Source organism: Alexandromys fortis, unplaced genomic scaffold (assembly GCF_014885135.2).
Source record: "Alexandromys fortis isolate MF-2015 unplaced genomic scaffold, M_Fortis_MF-2015_v1.1 scaffold_72, whole genome shotgun sequence".
In the NCBI taxonomy this organism is placed as follows: domain Eukaryota; kingdom Metazoa; phylum Chordata; class Mammalia; order Rodentia; family Cricetidae; genus Alexandromys; species Alexandromys fortis.
In genome coordinates this window covers 72265-91115 of record NW_026067969.1, presented here as the reverse complement: position 1 = coordinate 91115, position 18851 = coordinate 72265, and the positions used below count along the sequence as shown (strand labels likewise).

The following is an 18851-nucleotide window of genomic DNA, read 5'->3' as shown; positions in this document are numbered from 1 at the left end:
TTCTAGGCGAGTTGTCAACTGTTTACCATTTGAGGAATACAACAAATGATTCTATTTGAAGTTTCTAACCCTCACTTCCCCCCAAAAAAACTGTACATGAGTTTACAAACATATTAACATATAAATAATGAGAAAGGTCCTAGGGAGCCTCCCTTTGTCTCTGCTGGGGGTGAACACTGGAGGGGCACTGTCCCCACAGGCTTCATGTTGCTGTGAGGTCTTATGGCAGCTGCTCTGGATCCATTGCTGGCTTCTTTGGCACCTCCAGGTTCAACTGCCAGTCTATCTTCCACTGTGCTCATTACGAGCTGGAAACCTTGAACCTGCAGCAGTGGCAGCACTTCAGCCCGTCATCGCTCTGGCTCAAGCTCATGCTGAAACGGACGCTTCCTCTCCCGACAGTGCTTCTTGTGGGCAGGCCAGTCCTTCTGCTGGCACTGAGAGCCACAATATCGAGCCACCTGGCAACGCCCACAGATATTGAACTCCCGAAGCTGAAACACAAAACACTATGGCTTCAATATCACACTAACAAAATGTATGGAAACTGTATCTCAACATCTGAAAAAACACAATAATAAAACCCGGGTTCAATTCCCAGCACCCAATATGGCAGCTTAAAACTGTAACTCCAGGATCCAGCACCTTCACACAAATATACATACAGGCTAAAACACCAATAAAAAAAAAAAATCCCACCTCAAAAGTCACACGCACACACTGAGAGAGAGACTGGCTATACAGGCACTGTAGCTGAAGAGCATATGCCCTGTCTAGACAGGAACAGCAGCAAAGGAAGAGTCACCCTAGCAGAAACCCAGGGCTACCAGGCGTCTCCAGGAAAAACCTGCCTCATTACACCCATACTGCTGGGCAGAAGTGGCCAAGACTCAGTGTAGCACACCATACCTGCTTCTCAATCACTGTACAAGGAGGATAGTGACACTCATAGTAGGTACAGGAATTCTCTTCCTCTTCCACCACATCTCCATTGGCATTATAGTACCGGGTCACATTCAGGACAGGGAACTGTTCTTCTATAGGGTCTGTGGGAAGCTGCTGGATCGCAAGCCAGTATAAGCTTTGCTCCCTGAAAGAAAGGATGTCAGACCAGGTCAGCACAAGGAGAGAAAATACCTATCCAAGACAGGTAGGCTCTACCCAGTTCTGGCAACTTGAGTTTGGCCTGCCCACCACTATTGCATGTACTAACCACTCCACATTAAAAACATTTAATGTGGCACAAACCTTTAATCTTAGCACTCGGGAAGAGGCAGGCAGATCTCTGTGAGTTTGAGGCCAGCCTGATCTACAGAGTGAGTTCCAAGACAGCCACAGATAACAGAAAAACCCTATCTCAAAAAATAAATTTTTAATCTTAGCCAGGTGTGATGGCAGTCAGAGCTATACATTGAAATCTTGTCTCCCAAAAAAAGAAAGGAAGGAAGGAAAAAGAAAGGAAAGAAAGAAAAAGATTTTTGGAAAAGAAAAAGTATTTGGAACTTTGGGCTAGAAAAGCCAGTTCCAAGCTTAATGGGTTGTTCTGTGGACATTTAGAAGACAAAAGTGTTAAAAGAGGCCAAGCATTGGTGGCACACACCTTTAATCCCAGCACTTGGGAGGCAGAAGCAAGTGGGCAGATCTGAGTTTGAAGCAACCTGATCTACAAAGCAAGTTCCAGGACAGCCAGGACTGTTTCACAGAGAAACCCCGTCTTAAGAAATCAAAACAACCAAACAAAAGAGTGGTGAAAGAAATGTAGAGGATGGAAGCCTAGCTTGCGAAATGTTCATGTGATGTATTAGAATTAAGGATCTAGCTGGGGCTGAAGAATCAGCTGTGATTAACAAAAGAACCGCATCACTGAGATGAAATCCTGTAGAAAGTATTTCCTGTCAGCTAGCACAGGGTTGTGACCTAGAAGGGGCCAGTGCTACATACATCTCAAGCAGAGTCAAACCTGGTTATGTGCTCTCACACAGCAATGGTTCTGGAGGCATGGAGTTTCAGGACTAAAGAGTTCATGGAAAACAGCTGAGATCCAAGAGAGGCCACTGGTTAAGTGAGCAGCCTCAGCTGAAAATCCCAGTAAACTGGAAATGCCAGGACTGTGGGATAAGCAATAAGGACAGCTGAGTATGTGGAGCAGAGCTAGAAGTGGCACAGATTGCCTAAACCCTGTGGAGCCCAGAGTATATGAAATGAGTTTCGGATATTCAACACTGAGTCAGTTATTTATATTGTTGACTTTTGGTTTTATATCAGGATATCAACATCAGATTCTGGAGACAAAAAACAAAGGGAGGCCAGGTGATGTTGGCACACACCTTTAAACCTAGCACTCAGGAGGAAGAGGCAGGCGGATCTCTGTGAGTTTTAGGCCAGTCTGGTCTACAGGGTGAATTCTAGGACTGGCTCGATAGCTATTGAGAAACACTGTCTCGAAAAACCAAATACACATACATACGTATGTCAAGTTGAAAAGAATCAATTATGCGGTTAGTTTTTGTCAGTTTGATAGAAACCAATCACTTGGAAAGATGGACCGTCAACTGATAAATTACCTCCATCAGACTTGCCTACAGGCTACACATAGGGGCATTTTCTTAAATGGTAATTGATATAGGAGGGCAGTATCAATTTTGGGCAAGTTGGGCCTAGGCTGTGTGACAAAGGTGAGCTAGCAATGCAGAGAAAATCAATAAAGAATGCTCCCAAATTGGGCTGGAGAGATGGCTCATTGGTTAAAAGCACTGATTGCTCTTCCAAAGGTCCTGAGTTCAATTCCCAGCAACCACATGGTGGCTCACAGTCATCTATGAGATCTGGTGCCCTCTTCTGGCATGCGAGCATACATGGAAGGAATGTTGTATACATAATAAATAAATAAATCTTTAAAAAAAAAAAAAGAATGCTCCCAAAGTGGTCTCCATTTTCAGATTCCTGATTGATTTTCTGCCCTTAATTCCCTCAGTGATGGACTGAGACATGAAGATTAAAATAAATAAACCCTTTCTTCCAAGTTGCTTTTGGTCATGTTAGTTTATCATATTAACAAGAAACCTAACCAGGATAGCCCTAATATGACTGCTGGCTGCCCATAAGTGAGTATAACAGACTGCGTGGGGCTTTGGAGATGCATGGCTGGTTTCTCTGCACAGGGGCTGTTTAACTGAACTTTATAGGCAACCTGCTCTCACAAACAAACCAGGACACTGGACATCCTTCTTTGACCGCATGTGCCCACAGGTTCAAGCACCCCCTGCTGAAACATTCTCTCCCTCTACACCCACTTACACATACCAGATATGCTTCATGGGTCCTAGTCCAATCTGGGTCTGCCTCTGCCAGCAAGAGGTACTACCTACCTGAAGGGCACAGCTTCAGCCAAGCTTAGTAAAAACTGGCTGAGGAAAGGGTCAACAAGCCATCTGACCACAAACGTCAGCTCTCTACCCCCAGGACTGTAACTGCCCCTTTCCAAATAAAGTTTTTAACTGTAGCTGCTATATTGCATGATCATAAGGTATATTCAGAAGATTAAAGACAGCACTCAACCACGGGATAGTAAAGCCATCGTGCGGGGACCCTGCTGAATAGGATGTCTACTTCTCAGGAGGATGGTAGTTCAAGGTCAGTCTCAGCTACATAGCAAGTTGAAACCAGCATAAGAAACGTGAACCTCAAAAAAGAAAATTAAAAAATAAAAAAAGAGAGTGGGGAGGGAGTGATAAGACAGAACTGAAGACTCAAACCTCTTACATCAGAGTAGGAAGCAGGAAATCAGGCAGATTTGAAATTTGAGACCTTCATAGGGCTGCCTTCACACTCTGCAAGAGCAGAACAGTAGTTTGGCAACTGTCTTCTAAGGACCTGGAGACCAACACTAAACATCAATAGAAGGCTGGGCCCTCCCACAGCTCCTACCTATACTACATGGAGCTCTAGCATCACCTGAAACCAATCGCTAAAAGATCCACCTACCTAACCATCTATAACCTCACCAATGCTACTGCCATTTGTAAGTGTGGTCAGTGCCAAGGAAGGCTGCTTAGACTTAAGGACGTATACAGAAACTCACATAAGCTCTCAGAAGAGGTCTATGATAGGTCAATGATACCTGTGTGGCTTGGGACTATGGGTATTTCCATTTCCTGCTGGTTCCTCAGCTCTTCTCCAAAGCTTCATGAAGTTCACTGTGATAAGTCCCAGGGCTAGCAAGAACAGGACTTGCAGAATAGAAAGCTTGTACTATGCTGTTTTCAGGACCATAGGGAACTGGGAAACCAAGAGGCCCAGTCCCTAAGTTCTGTCCTCCTACTTCCTTTAAACCACTGCTCAGGGAAAGTTGTTCAGCAAAGGAACATGATAGAAACAGCTGTGTGGTCCTGGGGGGTATGGTCTCATTCCACATTAGCTAAAATGTTCTTAGAGCCAATCACCAACAAAAATCAATCCCCAAAATTAATCATAAAAATTCTTCTAGCCAAGCATGGAGGTGTATATACACCTTTAGTCCTAGCACAGGGGAAACAGAGGCAGGAGAATCTCTGTGCCTGGTCTACATACCGTACATACTGATTTCCAAAACAGTCAGGGAGACCATTTCTAAACCCTCCCCACCAAAAAATAAATTAAAAAAAAAAAAAGGAAAAAATATTTCCTTCTTCCATGAAAAAAAGAAAAATCCCCCCCCCCCACATGGATGGTGGCAGGTAGGATATCAAGGTCCTAAAACACTCACAGTAAAAGAGCAAAAACGGAACAGAAACATGGGATGGCCCTTTAGGAGTCAGGTGTTGGCCAGGAAAGACCCACCTTTGTTTGCTGGAGGTCTCTTCAGCTTTGGGTCGCCAGCCCCATGGCACTAACTGCAGGTTGTCCAGACGATTGTCCACAGTCACAGCATTGAGATGTACCACCTGAAACCCGGGAGCCACACCTCCCCTGTGTCGTTCCCTAGGGAAACACAATTTTTTTTTCCTTGGGGGAAAAGACCCTCAAGCACTTCTATTTGAGCATTAATGTCCAACCACACAGAAATACCAAACATGAGGTCTGAACTGAGCCCTTCCCTACCGAAGGGGGATACCAAGAGGAAGCCAAGCAACATCAGTGTGGCCAACACAAACAGGACCAGGCTGATGATTTTTCCCCTGAATTTAAGGGCTTTGCTCAGAGGGTAATGGATAGAACCCCCAAAGTATCAACATAATCTAGAGACAAGTTCCATCTGGAAGGTCTCAACATTTCAAACCCCACCTTACACACCCAGGTTCAATAGTCCATTTTCTAGGGATGCAGTCTGACTCACCAGAAGGATCCAAAAGCAGAACCCTTCCTCCACAAGGCCTTGTCTCATCAGAATCCCACCAGTTGTTTAAAGTGATATGTACTTCCCTTTGGGTTAGTATTAAAGGCCTCTAAAATAAACTCCCAGACTTAGGGAAGATAAGGCTAAGTCTGACTCCACTAGGTAGAGTGCTCTAGCCTTCAGGCATACTGTATCCTTAGCTCACATGGGGTTAGGTAGGGAGACTTAGCAGCTGAAAAATACCCACCACAGTAGCTCATGCAGAAGCCTGCCTGAGCCCCTTCCTCTGTTTTTGTCGAAGGCATATGCAAATATCTTAGCACCATTTCCATCGGCATCTACTTCCATTCGAGCCTGAGGAGCATAAAGCAGAGTGGGTCTGTTGGAAAGCCTCCAACTCTCAGCAACATTTCAAATGCAGCTTAGAAAAATGCCAGAAGTACAAGTGACATCCTGCTTCAAGTACCCGAAAAGCACAGGGGCTTCTTCCTGCTCCACTCAGGCAAGAAACCCTCATGAACAACTTGGAAAATATTGTAGACACCAAGCAATAAAGTTTTGCATCCTTAAAAAACTCCAGAAACGTAGTGGGGTGGGTGGAGGTGGCACTAGAGATGTCTCAGCAGTTAAGAGCACTGGCTGCTCTTTCAGAGGACCTGGATTTAATGCTCAGAACCCACATGGTGGCTTCACAACTGTCTGTGACTAGTACAGACATTCAGGTAAACATTAATACACATAAAATAAAAATAAGTAAAGCCCAAGAAAAAAATACTTGAGAGGAAAAAACAAAAAGCCCAGAAAGTTGGCTGTGATGGTCCGTATCTGTAATCTCAGCACTCAAGAAGTGAAGACAGGGAGAATGAATATTCATAGCTGGCTTGAGGGTGCCTAACAAGATCCCATACAAAAACAAAAAGGACACAAATAATTCCTAGATAAGTAGCAGCTATGAAAGTGTGAATTGCTCAGATAGACTGAAATAATTGATGTAAAAGTTACTGGAGAGGGTGGCAGAGGAGCAGCAGAGCCTGTAATCCTTTATCAAGGATATACTAAGGTGGTGTCGCACGCCTTTAATCCCAGCACTCGGGAGGCAGAGGCAGGCGAATCTCTGTGAGTTCGAGACCAACCTGGTCTACAGAGCTAGTTCCAGGACAGGTTCCAAAGCCAGAGAAACCCTGTCTCGAAAAAAAAAAAAAAAAAAAATCAAACACCTAGCCTGGTCTACAGAGCGAGTTCCAGGGCAGCCTTCAAACCTAAACACAAAAACTCTATCTCAAAAAAAAAATAAAATAAAACAAAACACAAAGCAACAACAACGAAGACAAAAAAAGAAGAAAAAAAGAAAAGCCAAAAACCAAACAAACAAACCCAAACAAAAGATTAGTAATCAGGGCAAAAGAGGTCACATGAACTCTACTGGGCAGCATCTACTGGACATCCAGGCTGTCACAACCTGTTTGGGAGCTAAGTGCTCCTAAGTACCAGTGGTTATTCTCTTGTTTGCCCAAAACCAGGAAGGAAATTCATCTTCATGTTTCCTGAGGATCAAACAAAAATAATCCTTACCTCAAAGGAGTAGCTCTCCACCAGTGGTATGTCTTGCTCATCTATCAGTGTGTATTTGGTCTGAAAATAAACCATGTTTCAAAGGTTACATCTGAGATCAATCTAAGAAACAGTAACACCATAACTAGCAATAGCAGGAATCTGCAATATTTTCCAATGAGACAGAAAGTAACCAAATCTTAAGTGGAGCCTTAGCACATATAGCAATGCCGAAGCTGGGCATAGCAGTACACACCTTTAATCTCAACACTCCAAGGTAGTGGCAGACGGAACTCTGTGAAGTTCCAGGACTGCCAAGACCACATAGTGAGACCCTGTCTCAAAAAACAAAAAAACTATGAAGTAAAAAGAAAAGTCAAATTAGTCGAATTTAGTATGTTTAAAGTAAAACGAGGCAGGGTGGTAGTGGCCCACACCTCCACACCTTTAATTTGACCTGGATTATCTTTGAGTTCAAGGCCAGGCCTTGTCCACAGAGTGAGTTCCAGGGCAGCCTGGGCTACACAGAGAAACCGTTTGGAAACAAAACAAACAAACAAAAAACCACGGAAACAAAATACCACCACCACCAAAAAAAAAAAAAAAAAAAAGTGATCACATTTTCCAAAGTAGGCTTCAGGGCCCATCCATACCGGATAGACCCTTCCTGACAAGTGGTCCTGAGGTTTTAATGCCCCCAGAAACTCGGTCATCACAAGTTTACTGAAGCAGAGGAAGGGAATGGGATTGCGATAGAAAATTGAGGTTTTAAGTACTGCTTATTGAGTAGGTTGGGTAGCTTTTGCACGTGCTCACTGGATAGCGAGCGCTCTTTCCTCTGGTCTCAGATGTTCCTAGTAAAAGCTTTAAGGGCCAAGGCTGCTGCAATTAGTTACCGAGTCGAAAGGAGTCTAGGCTCCCATCCATCCCTAGTTAGAAAGTTCCAGCAGCCCTTTCCTGAGCTCTTGCAAAAAATGCAAAGGAAAACAGGTTGGTCTTACTTTCCTGGAAGAGCTTTCTAGGATCTCAGTTACCTGCCCCTACTTTCTGTCTGTTCCTCTCTCCCAGCAGCAGCTGCAGCCAGGGGTGGGAGGAACAGAATTAAGGTCCACAGTTCCTGAACGACACCAAGCCTCGGGGTCCAGCTTCAACATGTGGTGGGTGGTGGCCCGAGCGAGGAGCACCTGAGAGCCTTCCAGCCCACCAAGACCAGGGCCCTGGCCCCTACTCTGTGCTCGAGGGAAGCCTGCGACTTGAGTGACCGAACGTGGCCAGCCCTTGGGCAACGTTAAAACGCGCCGCCGCCGAGATCAACTGCGGACCGGCGACTCTGCTGGCCTCAGAGCTACGGGCCGAGGGCGTTTACGGCGGGAGGCCGCCGCGTTTAAACCGTGCGGCCGCAGGTGCAGCCTGGCCGCCGGAGCCGCCGCAGGTGCCCGCCCGCGGCCACACAGGACGAACGCCGCGCAAGCCAGTCCCACACGAGTCCTGAGGCCGAGGGGCGCGCCCACGGCCGCGGGGAAGGTCCCCGCGAGGAAGGCGGCGCCCGACGGAACCAAGCAGGCCCGCGCAGCTGCTCGCCCAGGTGCCCCAGCCCGCGCAGGCCTCGCCGCCGCTCCCACACCGCTTACCTTCCCGGCCACTCGGCCGAGCCGCACGATGCCCAATTTAAAGTCGGTCATGGCCGGGCCTGCGCTCTCGGCAGGCGGAGCCGCTCCCTCCGGAGGCTCCCGACCGGGCCGGGCCGGAGCGAGGCCGCGGCACTCCGGGTCAGGCCGGGGCCGGGGTCAGGCCGGGCGGGCCGAGGGCGGACGAGGCTGGGCCGGGTTCGGGCCACCGCCGCCGCCTCGTGCCCGCCGGACCTGCCACGCGCCGCCGCCACCGCCGCGCGCACACCAGCAAGCGGAGCCGAGGGCGGGGCGCGACCGGGACACACCCCCCACCGGCGGCGACCGACCAATTGGGGGACGCGCCCTCCGCCGGCCGTGGCGCGCCGCGGCCAGCCGACCAATAGAAATAGGGAAAGAGCGCAGGCGCAGTGAAAAAGAACCAAGTACGGGGGGAGGGGCGAGCCGGGGGCGGCGCCTGCGCGGCGGCCGGCGCAACGTCAATTTCGCGGGAAGCTTTGTGCGCGCTGCGGCGGCTGGGGCGGCGGGAGCGTGTGATTTTGGTTGCGGTTTTTTCGTGACCCTTAGCCGCCTTCGTTCTCGTCTCGGAGCTGTGTACGGCAGAGCGACGTGGAACGTCTGTCCTTACGGGGTGGTTACGGCCTGGCACTATACTGTGTGAGTGGTTCAGGTCTCCAGAACCAACCTACGAGGCAGCGGCGAATACCTACGCCGTGCCTCCCGGATCCGATGCGCCTTAGGTCTCCAAAGAAGGATAAGACCTTCGGTGAGGAGCCGGAGGCTGGGTTGGATATCTGTCTCTCGGAAAGGGAGACCTCATAGTCTCGAATCGTGACACAGCCGGTAAGGCCTAAAGCTCAAACCTAGGGCTAGGCTCCTTTTGCTTCAAGGTGACTCCAGGCATCTAAGGATCTGCAGATGTTGCTGGCCCTCATTGTTCTATTTTGGAAATAGTTACCAAGCGTCCCGAGTGAAGCTAGAACTTCTCTCAGCCCTGGGAACTTCACAGGACTCCCAGATGCTTTGCTCAAAACGCACCTGTCCCACCAACCTCTTCAGACTTGTGATGGTGTCCCGAAGTTAATAGAAAAGGGGCGGGATGCTTAGGATGGAGCAGCATGTGTGTTTCCCTGGTAATAAAGTAGTCTTAACAGTAAGTCCCTCCAAAATAGGAATTCGACACATCCGCACGACTTGAAAGGAGACCCCAGCAGGATACACACCTGATGAGTCAGAGGCAGCTCCTGTAGAGGGCGTCAGCCGTGCTTCACCCTATCGAGTACCTTCCTTGAGCTGATAAATGAGTATGAGACAGCCCCAAGGTAGTTAACAATGAGGTTAGCTCCTAAATTATGACTTTATAGCCTATTTAGTTCCTTTACTAATCTACTAGACTCAGAAATCCCTACCCCCTGAGCTCAGGCACTCTATCCCTTTTAGGGAAGACATAACAGATGTAAATATTAAAGTGGGGTGGTGGTGGTGGCATTCAGAAGGCAGAGGCAGGTGGATCTCTGTTAGTTCGGGGCCAGCCTGGTCTACAAAGTGAGTTCCAGGACAGCCAGGACTGTTTAATGGAAAAATCCTGTGTCAAAAAAAAACAAGATTATAGTTTTCCTCTATTCTTAAGATCCAGTAGGATTTCCATCATATTCTAGTTTCCCTCACTCAAGTAGCTTTCATTATTTTTGTTGTTGTTGTTTGTTGTTTTGTTTTTTTGAGACTGGGTTTCTCTGTGTAACAGTTCTGGCTATCTTGGAACTTTCTTTGTAGACCAGGCAGGCCTTGAACTCACTGAGACTCACCTGCCTCTGCCTCTCACCTGCTGGGATTAAAGGAATTTGCCACCATCGCCCTGGCATTTAGATTATTTATGTGTATGAGTGCTTTGCCTGCACTTATGCACTTATGTATGTGTACCATGTGTGTGCAAAAGGTGTTTGATCCATGGAACTAGAGTTAATGGTTGTGAGACTCCATGTCGACGCTAGGAACTAAATCCACGTCCCCTGCAAATGCTCTTAACGACTGAGCCAATGCTGCAGCTCTGTGGCCAGCATTATAGGACCTGGTCACCTGAAATCTGTGAGTCTTTCTACACAACCTAGAAATAATCTTCATTATTGAGAGCACCATATGGAAGCTGGGCATGGTAGCGCATGCCTTCAATCCCAGCACTGGGGAGACAGTGTCTGGTGAGCGATCTCGGTGAGTTTAAGGCCAGCCTGGTCCACATAGTTCCTGGACAGTCAAGGATACATAGAAAAATCATGTCTCCAAGAAAACAAAACAAAACATTCTAAGCCCATCTATGAGGGAAGAACCCTGATGACCTCATTATCTTTGGTTACTGTTATGTTGGGAATTAAATTTGAACGTGATTTTTTTAAGTTCTGCATTAATTTATTTTGTGAGTGCATGTGTAGAGGATAACATTGGGCACTGGTTCATTTATGTGAGTTCTGGGTTCTTAGATCATCAGGTTTAGGAGCAAGCATGTCTAACCACTGAGCCATCTCACCAATCTGTCTTTTTTTTTTTTTTTTTTTTTTTTGAGGCAGACTGACTTCAAAATAGCTTCCCTGCCTCAAACCTCCTAAGTGCTAGGATGTTTTAGGTGTTTGCTAGCACACTCAATTTTTTTAGAAAATGTTTTTATATTTATTTATGGTGTACATACGTATGGCAGTCAGAAGTTAACTTATGGAAGTGGGTTCTTCTTGCCATGTTAGTTACAGGGATTGAACTCAGATCATCAGACTTGGCAGCAAGCATATTTACTGCCTCCTGGCACCTGATCTCTTTTAAAATAATTTATTTTATGTGCATGAATGTTTGCATGTATTTACATATGTTATGCATCCAGTTCCTGAGAAGACTGTTGGATCCTCTGCAACTGGAGTTGCAGATGGTTATGAACTGCCACATGGCTGCTGGGAACTGAACCCCAGTCCTCTGCACGAGCAGCAAGTGCTTTTGATTTCTGAGCAACCTCTCCAGACCCATACCAACTTATTAACATTCAAACCACAGTAAGGCATAAAACTGCGAAAGATAACTAGGGAAGAAAGGCCGCAGAGATGAGGAAAAGGCGGAACCCTGAGCATGCTTATATCAAGGAGAAAATAACTAGGAAGAGCACAACTCAGCAAGGAAACCCGGAGAAGTTGGGGGCTGAGAAGCCAGAAACGGGCAGTGTGGTTTTTTGGTAGACATTTATGATAGGCCCAGGAGGTAACAACAGACAGTGAAACAATGGATTTAGCACACCTTGAAATGTATAGTTTTGGTTGAGGAACAACCATCAGTGTGCTGAGAAGGAATAGAAGGTTGGGCATTGTGGCACACGTCTGAAATCCCAAGCATGATTAAGGCAGAAGCGGGAAGACTCAAGTCCATCCTAGACTGTAGTAAATTATTCCCAGGTCAGCATGGAATCCATAGTACTTTCCAAGCAAATCTGAGCTATACAATGAGACACTTTTTTTTTGGGGGGGGGAGGGGTTGAGACAGGATTTCACTGTAGCTTTGGAGCCTGTCCTGGAACTAGCTCTTGTAGGCCAGGCTGGCCTTGAACTCACAGAGATTCACCTGCCTCTGCCTCCTGAGTGCAGGGATTAAGGTATGCACCACCACTGCCTGTCTGAGACACCATCTTAAAGAAAGTTAACAAGCCTGTAACCCTAGAATTTGGGAGGTGGAGGGCAGAGAATCAGAAGTTCAAGGTCATTCTTAGCTTTATAGGGAGAATAAGGCCTGCCTGGGCTAAATGGAACCGCGTCTCATACACAGCACAGTTTTAAAAAGGGAAAGAGAATTATAGACAATGAGAAACAGCTCTTCTGAGATTTTGCTGAACAAAGGAACAGAACGAGAGTCATGGCTAGCAAGAAGATGGCTCAGAATTTTGTACAGTGGAAGAGAAATATCACATCCATTCACCCCTGGAATCGAGACTGACAAGAAGGCTCAGTAGATTTATAAAGGCACTTACCGTACAAGCCTGGTGACCTGAGTTAAATCCCTAGAACTTATGTAAAAGTGGAAGGATGGCTGAGAAAGCTTAATGGATAAAGGTGCTTGCTGCCAAAACTTAGGACCTGAGTTCAATCCCTGACACTCAGATGGTAAAAGGAAAGAGCTCACTCCCAGGCTCCAAAAGTTGTCCTATTATTTCCAAAGGTGTGGGGCTGGAGAGATGGCTCAACCATTAAAGGCTAGGTTCACAACCAAAAATCCAAAGGTGTGCTGTGGCATGCCTATGCTTTTCCCAATAATATATAAGCTAGTTGGGGAATCAATTCCCAACACCCACATGTCAGCTCATAACTGTCTGTCACTCCAGTTCCAGGGAATCCTACCCCTTCACAGGGACATGTATGCAGGTGAAACACCAATGCACATAAAATAAAATTAAATTAAGCCAGATGTGCTGGTACATGCTTTTAATCCAGGTAGAAATAGGTTGATCTCTGAGTTCAAAACCAACCTCATCTACATGTTGAGTTTCCAGGATAACCAGTACTACATAGAGAAATCATTTCTCAAGTAGAAAGATAAACAAGTAAATAAAAATGTAAAAAATTAAATCACTTTTGTAGCTGGACTTGTTATCCCAAGTCTTTAACCCCAATACTTGAGAAACAGAAGCAGGATCTCTGTAAGTTCAGGGCCAGCTTGGTCTACATAGGTCCAGAACAGTGAGGGCTACATTGTGTTGTAGAATATTAAAGATGTGTTACATTTGTTTATGTAATGGAACATTTGTTTAATGATGCAATGATAATGTGTTCTCTTTTAAGATTTATTTATTATGTATACAGTGTTATGTCTGCATGTATGCCTACAGGCCAGAAGAGGGCACTAGATCTCATTATGAATGGTTGTAAGCCACCATGTGGTTGCTGGGAATTGAACTCAGGACCTCTGTAAGAGCAGCCCAGTGCTCTTAACCCCTGAGCCATCTCTCCAGCCCGTGTTGCATTTCTTTATGTTGCATTTGTTTACCTCTGTGAAACTGTGTTATTTTGCCTTGTCTAAAACACCTGCTTGGTTTAATAAAGAGATGAATGGCCAATATCAAGAAAGGAAAAAGGATAAGGAGGGCTGGCAGGCAGAGGGAGAATAAATAGGAGAGATCTGAGAAGGAAGGATGAAGGAGTTAGAGGAGGACAACTCCAGGGACCAGCCACCCAGCTACATGGCAAGCCAAGGAGTAAGAAGTAAAGAAAGTTATATAGGATAAAGATAAAAGCCCAGGGCGGTGGTGGCTCAGGCATTTAAAGCCAGTAAAGCCAGCCCTCAGGAGGTAGAGGCAGGTCTATCTCTGTGAGTTCAAGGCCAGCCTGGTCTACTAAAAACAGCCCCATCTCTAAAAACAAAACAAAAACAACAACAAAACAAAATCCCAGAGGCATCTGGGTGGTAGTGGTGGTGGTGGCGGCGGCGGCGGCGCGTGGCGCACGCCTTTAATCCCAGCACTAGGGAGGCAGAGGCAGGCGGGTCTCTGAGTTCTGGGCCAGCCTGGTCTACTATGCTTTTAAAAATGGTGGGAGAGAGTCCTGCTATACAAAAGGGCTCACATTGGAGGTTTGTTGAAAGAGGAGAGGGAGGTGGGCAGAGACCAGCCCCTGGGGATGAATGGTGGAAAACAGAAAGATGGGAGGTGGGCAGGGAAAGCAGCAAACGTGCACAGGAGGTATTGGTAGTGGCTGCAGCTGAGGACAAATCCTTATCGGGACCCCGAGGGCAGGCCAGTGCAGATGCCTGACTAAATAACATTCCTCCTTTTTACTTATTTTTTTTTTTCCAGAGTCTAAAGCTTTATTAGAGGAGGGATGGGAGGAGCTAGTTCCTCTGCTGAGCAGATTACACCGTGAAGCTCTGAAGCCTGGGATGGAGCTGGAGTGAAGAGGGCTTTGAGAAGGGACCCTGCACAGGAACGTCTCTGCCCTTGGGTGAGGAACAGGAGCACCAGTCTCAGAAGCTCAGAAGCGACCATGCCGGTGGTCTGGGGAACGGCGCCGGTTCCTTTCTCGGAGACGGTGACCTGTATGGGATCTTGAGGGTGACCTATGCCTGGGTCCTCGCCCATAGAGCTGCCGGCGCAGGTTCAGGGATATGGGTCGTAGGTGCATGAAGTTGCAGAAGCCACCTCGGGTACATTCCCCCATCTCGTACTGCCGGCAGCACGACTCTGAAGTCAGTGACAGAGGACAGCTCCGCGTGCACAGCCTGCCTGTTGAAACAGCGGTTATTGAGTTCAGTCACAGCAAGCTCTGCATCCTCCTCCCGGCGGAACTTAACACAGACATTGCCCACGAGGTGGTCCCCAAGGTTGTCCCACACATTCATCTCTTCGATCTCCCCGTACTCCTGCAGTTCTGTGAACACCTCCTCAAAGAAGTTATCATAGTGCTCTTGCACCTCCACGTCGCTCACGTGACAGTGCGATCCGTCTGCCGTTTGGGCTGTGTTCTGTGGATTTTGGTACAAGTTGAGCAGCACTATGGTCTGGCTGAATGTCGGTTTGTTGTGAAGTCGGCAGGCCCCAATCTTAAAGTAAAAAGAGCAGTTAGCCCCGAACACTCCAACGCGTCTGCTCCTTGCTTCACTTCCGTTGCTCAGGAGCGTTGGGAAGTCCCTCCTTTTTACTTATAAAAAGGTGAGTTGGAAAAGGGTAGCAGGTGATACAGAAATGTGGATGCCATCTTGTCGAGACTACTTCCGGCTGGCCTGGGGGACCTGAGAAAACTGGGGTGCTGACAAGGTCCTGAGGTAGCTGGCTGTTTCACTTCACTGTGCAGGGTCTGTGGAACTGTCAGGCGCCGCTTGGACCTGACAAATGCTGTTTGAAGTGGATCCGAGTCAACTCCCTGGGGCTCACAAGAACTCACAAGAAGCGCCTGTTTCTTCACTTCACCGCAGCAGCACCTTGACACCCTCTTTCAGTCTGATTCACCAGGAGGCACAGGTGGTTGGCTACGGGGTAGTCATTGTAGCATTAGTACCTTTTAAATAAAGGAATAGTAAAGAGTTACATAAGAAACTGTTCTGTGAGTCTCTTTTCCAAATCTGGGGGACATGGTTACCTCTGGGGTGCTGTTGGTTCTCACCACCTGGACATGTTTGGCAGTCTTCTGCCTCCAGCTCTGTGGCTAGCAGTTGGTGGTCCTGTAACAATAGCTGATTAGTTGTTTAGTCGGAGATTTCTGAATGTATCATTGAAGAAATTGATGAGACAGGAACATGAGGAGAGGGGTCAGGAAGGAAAGCATCCACTTCCATATGGTGTTCCCGTTCCTGTAGATAAAGAGCAGCTGCGAGGTGAACCCTCATTCTTCTGGAATTGGGGACCAGACTGTTGATCTTGGTGTCTTCTGAAGCTTAGGGAAAGAGCGTCGCAGTCCTGAGGACTGTCTCCATCTCTGACTTCCATGTTGTAGCAAACCTAGACAGAACATTTACAGAGGGAGAGTAGATAGGTTGTGGAGCAGTGAATAAAAAAAAAAAAAAAAAAAGATGGAGACTTCTTTCTTAGTTCCCTGACTGGTCCAAAGGATACTGAGGCCTGATTTTATTTAAAAGGAGTGGTCAGTGGGACTCTAAAAGACATCGCAATGGAAGCAAGAAGGTATATGACACAGTTCCAAAGGATGAGGCAGAGGAAGACTGAATGGACACAATGAGCAAGAGAAAGATTCAAAGGCCTGAATACACTGGCATCCCAAGGATCTATGGAGGATCTAACTGAGTGGGCACAAGCTGCAAGAACATGACCCACGGGCTCTGAGCCCTAGAAAGACACAGACGCTTGGTACTAGAACTTCTCGAAAAACTAGAAGGTGAGAAGAGGACTGTGCTCGAGAAAGGAGCTTCACCTCCAGAGGAATGGTCAGAGGTGGGTAGCCCTGCCGGAGACCCAGTTGATTGAATGGAAGGTGAAGCTGCCAGTGAACGAGAAAGCAGATTTGTGGCAGGTGGAAGAAATCAGAACTCAGTATCTAAGGGGTATTTGGGCAAGATCTGACTGCAAAGACGGATGAGTTTAGCAGTCCTTAAATAGGACACTGAGTGCAAAAGTTGGGAGGGAGAGATGATGTCAAAGTTCCCATAAGTGAGGCAGATAAGTGAGACTCAAGGGTCTGTAATTCCTACTGTCTCAGGAATTCAGAAAAGGCTGATTTCAAGAAGGCACAGGCTGCTCAGTGATTTGTCAAACACAAAGGAGGGGCCAAGGGCTCCAATCCCAAGAGTCATGGTTGCCTGGTACAAGGGCTTGAGGCCTCTGGTGAAAAACCACGCTTAAGAGGCAAGTCCTCACTCGTGGGAAATGGCCATGTCGGACTCTAGCGTCCAAACACCGGGGAGGAGTCGCCCCCAAAGACCATCTCACACACCACAGCCGATGCAAAAGCATGAGGATTTTATTAATTTTGTCATGACAGGGTCCCCCAGCATTTGGGAAGCCGAGACACCTCGAATAGCCTACTTTTAAAGGGGCCACAGAAGCAAGGGGAGTTGTTCTTTGACTATTAGCTGTTGCCAGATCAGATGAGGTAAGAGGTCATTTTGACCCCGGGGACCGAACCAAAGCATATGTATATGGGTAATTGTTCAGGAACTGAGTACGTGCGAATGTAGCTGTTAGGTCCTTGGTTCCCAGGGGAGGAGGGGAAGCACTATGGCACAGAGGCTGAGGGATTCAGAATAGTCAAAAATGGCTTCAGGATTGTCTTAAAGTCTTACAGCCAGAGGTGGAGAAGAGGGGGCTTCAGCAATCATGCCGATGTTTGATGGAGGGGCCTAGTGATCTGTTGGTTGGAGCAGTGAGATTGTCATATGTAAACTGGGTTCCAGGGTCCCTGCACGCCTTAGACTGCCAGCAGGAAGGAGGAAGTGCCAGGAGAGCCTTCCCAGTCAGGGAACCAATGTTGTTATTGGTTTTAAAATACCACAAAGACAAGTCATGGGGGCTGGAGAGATGGCTCAGTGGTTAAGAGCATTGCCTGTTCTTCCAAAGGTCCTGAGTTCAATTCCCAGCAACCTCATGGTGGCTCACAACCAACTGGAATGAGGTCTGGCGCCCTCTTCTGGGCTGCAGGCATACACACAGGTAGAATACTGTATACATAATAAATAAATTAAAAAACAAAGAAGTCATGTCATACAACAGGGCTCACATAGGAGATTTATTGGAAGAGGAGAGAGAGAGGACAGAGACTGGTCGCTTGGGACAAGAGTGGAGGAAGAGAAAGAGAGAGGGAGAGAAAAAGAGATGGGAGGTGGGCAAGGCCCACTGTTTAAAAGGGACCTTAGCAAATAAATGTGAACAGGGGGCTTTTAGTGGCAGCAGCTGAGGACATATCCCATCAGGACCCCAAGGGCAGGCCTGAATACTAACATGGTCTACAGATTGAATTCCAGCACAGCCAGAGCTGTTACACCGAGAAACCCTGTCTCGCAAAACAAACAAACAAACAAAAAAGGTGACCAGTAGACAAAACTGGGCAGTGATGGTGCACGCCTTGGGGAGGCAAAGGCAGGAGGATCTCTGTGAGTTTGAGGCCAGCCTGGTCTACAGAGTGAGTTGCAGGACATCCAGTACTGCATGGAGAGGCACTGTTTAGAAAAAAGAATTTACCCCCCCCACCAAAGAAAACCCCACAAAGTTATCTTAATTCCTCATGCAACTCTGGTGACCTAAGATTTCCATCCACTGTGCCTCCGTGACCATTTTATAACCTTCGTTAAAGTCCTTCAACCACCCTTTGATAAAGAATTTTGGAGGCTGCTAAGGTCACTTATGTGGTTATTATAAAGACATAAGTCCAGGCCGGGCTGTAGTGGTGCACGCCTTTAATCCCAACACTCAGGAAGCAGAGGCAGGTGGATCTCAGGGAGTTCGAGGCCTGCCTGGTCTACAAGAGCTAGTTCCAGGACGGCTAAGAAACTCAATCTCAAAAGACAAAACAAACAAAAAGTCTTAAGTCCAACTCTCCAAAAGACCACATTCACACTTGATCCCACTCTTGGCTGTGCCTTTCCTCGAATACTTCTATTAACCCTGTGCTTAAATCTGTTAAAATTTCTTCTTAGTTGGGTGGTGGTGGGCATAGCTTTAGCCCCAGTACTAAGGAAGCAGTAACAGGTAGATCTCTGTGAGTTTGAGTCCAGCCTGGTCTACATATTGAGTTCCAGGATAGCCAGGACTGTCACACAGAGAAACCCTGTCTTGAAAAACTAAACCAAAACAAACAAACAAACAAAAAACCCAAACCAAAGGCCGGGCAGTGGTGGCACACGCCTTTAATCCCAGCACTTGGGAGGCAGAGGCAGGCGGATCTCTGTGAGTTCGA

The 18851-nt window shown here is 47.2% G+C and overlaps 1 protein-coding gene and 1 pseudogene across 1 annotated transcript; both read right to left on the bottom strand.

Moving 5' to 3' along the window:
• Window positions 1-28: 28 nt before the first annotated feature.
• Window positions 29-8778, bottom strand: Zmynd19 (zinc finger MYND-type containing 19). Its single transcript, XM_050155323.1, has 6 exons — window positions 8497-8778; window positions 6887-6946; window positions 5562-5668; window positions 4819-4959; window positions 910-1090; window positions 29-494 (listed from the first exon to the last, which is right to left on the bottom strand). The coding sequence occupies exons 1-6, from the start codon at window positions 8545-8547 to the stop codon at window positions 351-353; spliced, it is 684 nt and encodes a 227-aa protein (XP_050011280.1). The 5' UTR covers window positions 8548-8778; the 3' UTR covers window positions 29-350.
• A 5529-nt stretch (window positions 8779-14307) lies between these two features.
• LOC126509307 (splicing factor U2AF 26 kDa subunit-like) lies at window positions 14308-17277 on the bottom strand (annotated as a pseudogene).
• Between the last annotated feature and the right edge of the window lie 1574 nt (window positions 17278-18851).

What these genes read in the sequence shown, in the direction of transcription:
- Zmynd19 (XM_050155323.1), bottom strand. Translation starts at nt 8,547, where the DNA reads ATGACCGACTTTAAATTGGGCATCGTGCGGCTCGGCCGAGTGGCCGGG. An exon ending in GAGACCTCCAGCAAACAAAG is followed by an intron (nt 1,091 to 4,818) that starts GTGGGTCTTTCC and finishes CCTTTCTTTCAG; the next exon opens with GGAGCAAAGCTTATACTGGC. An exon ending in GTACAGTGATTGAGAAGCAG is followed by an intron (nt 495 to 909) that starts GTATGGTGTGCT and finishes TTTGTGTTTCAG; the next exon opens with CTTCGGGAGTTCAATATCTG.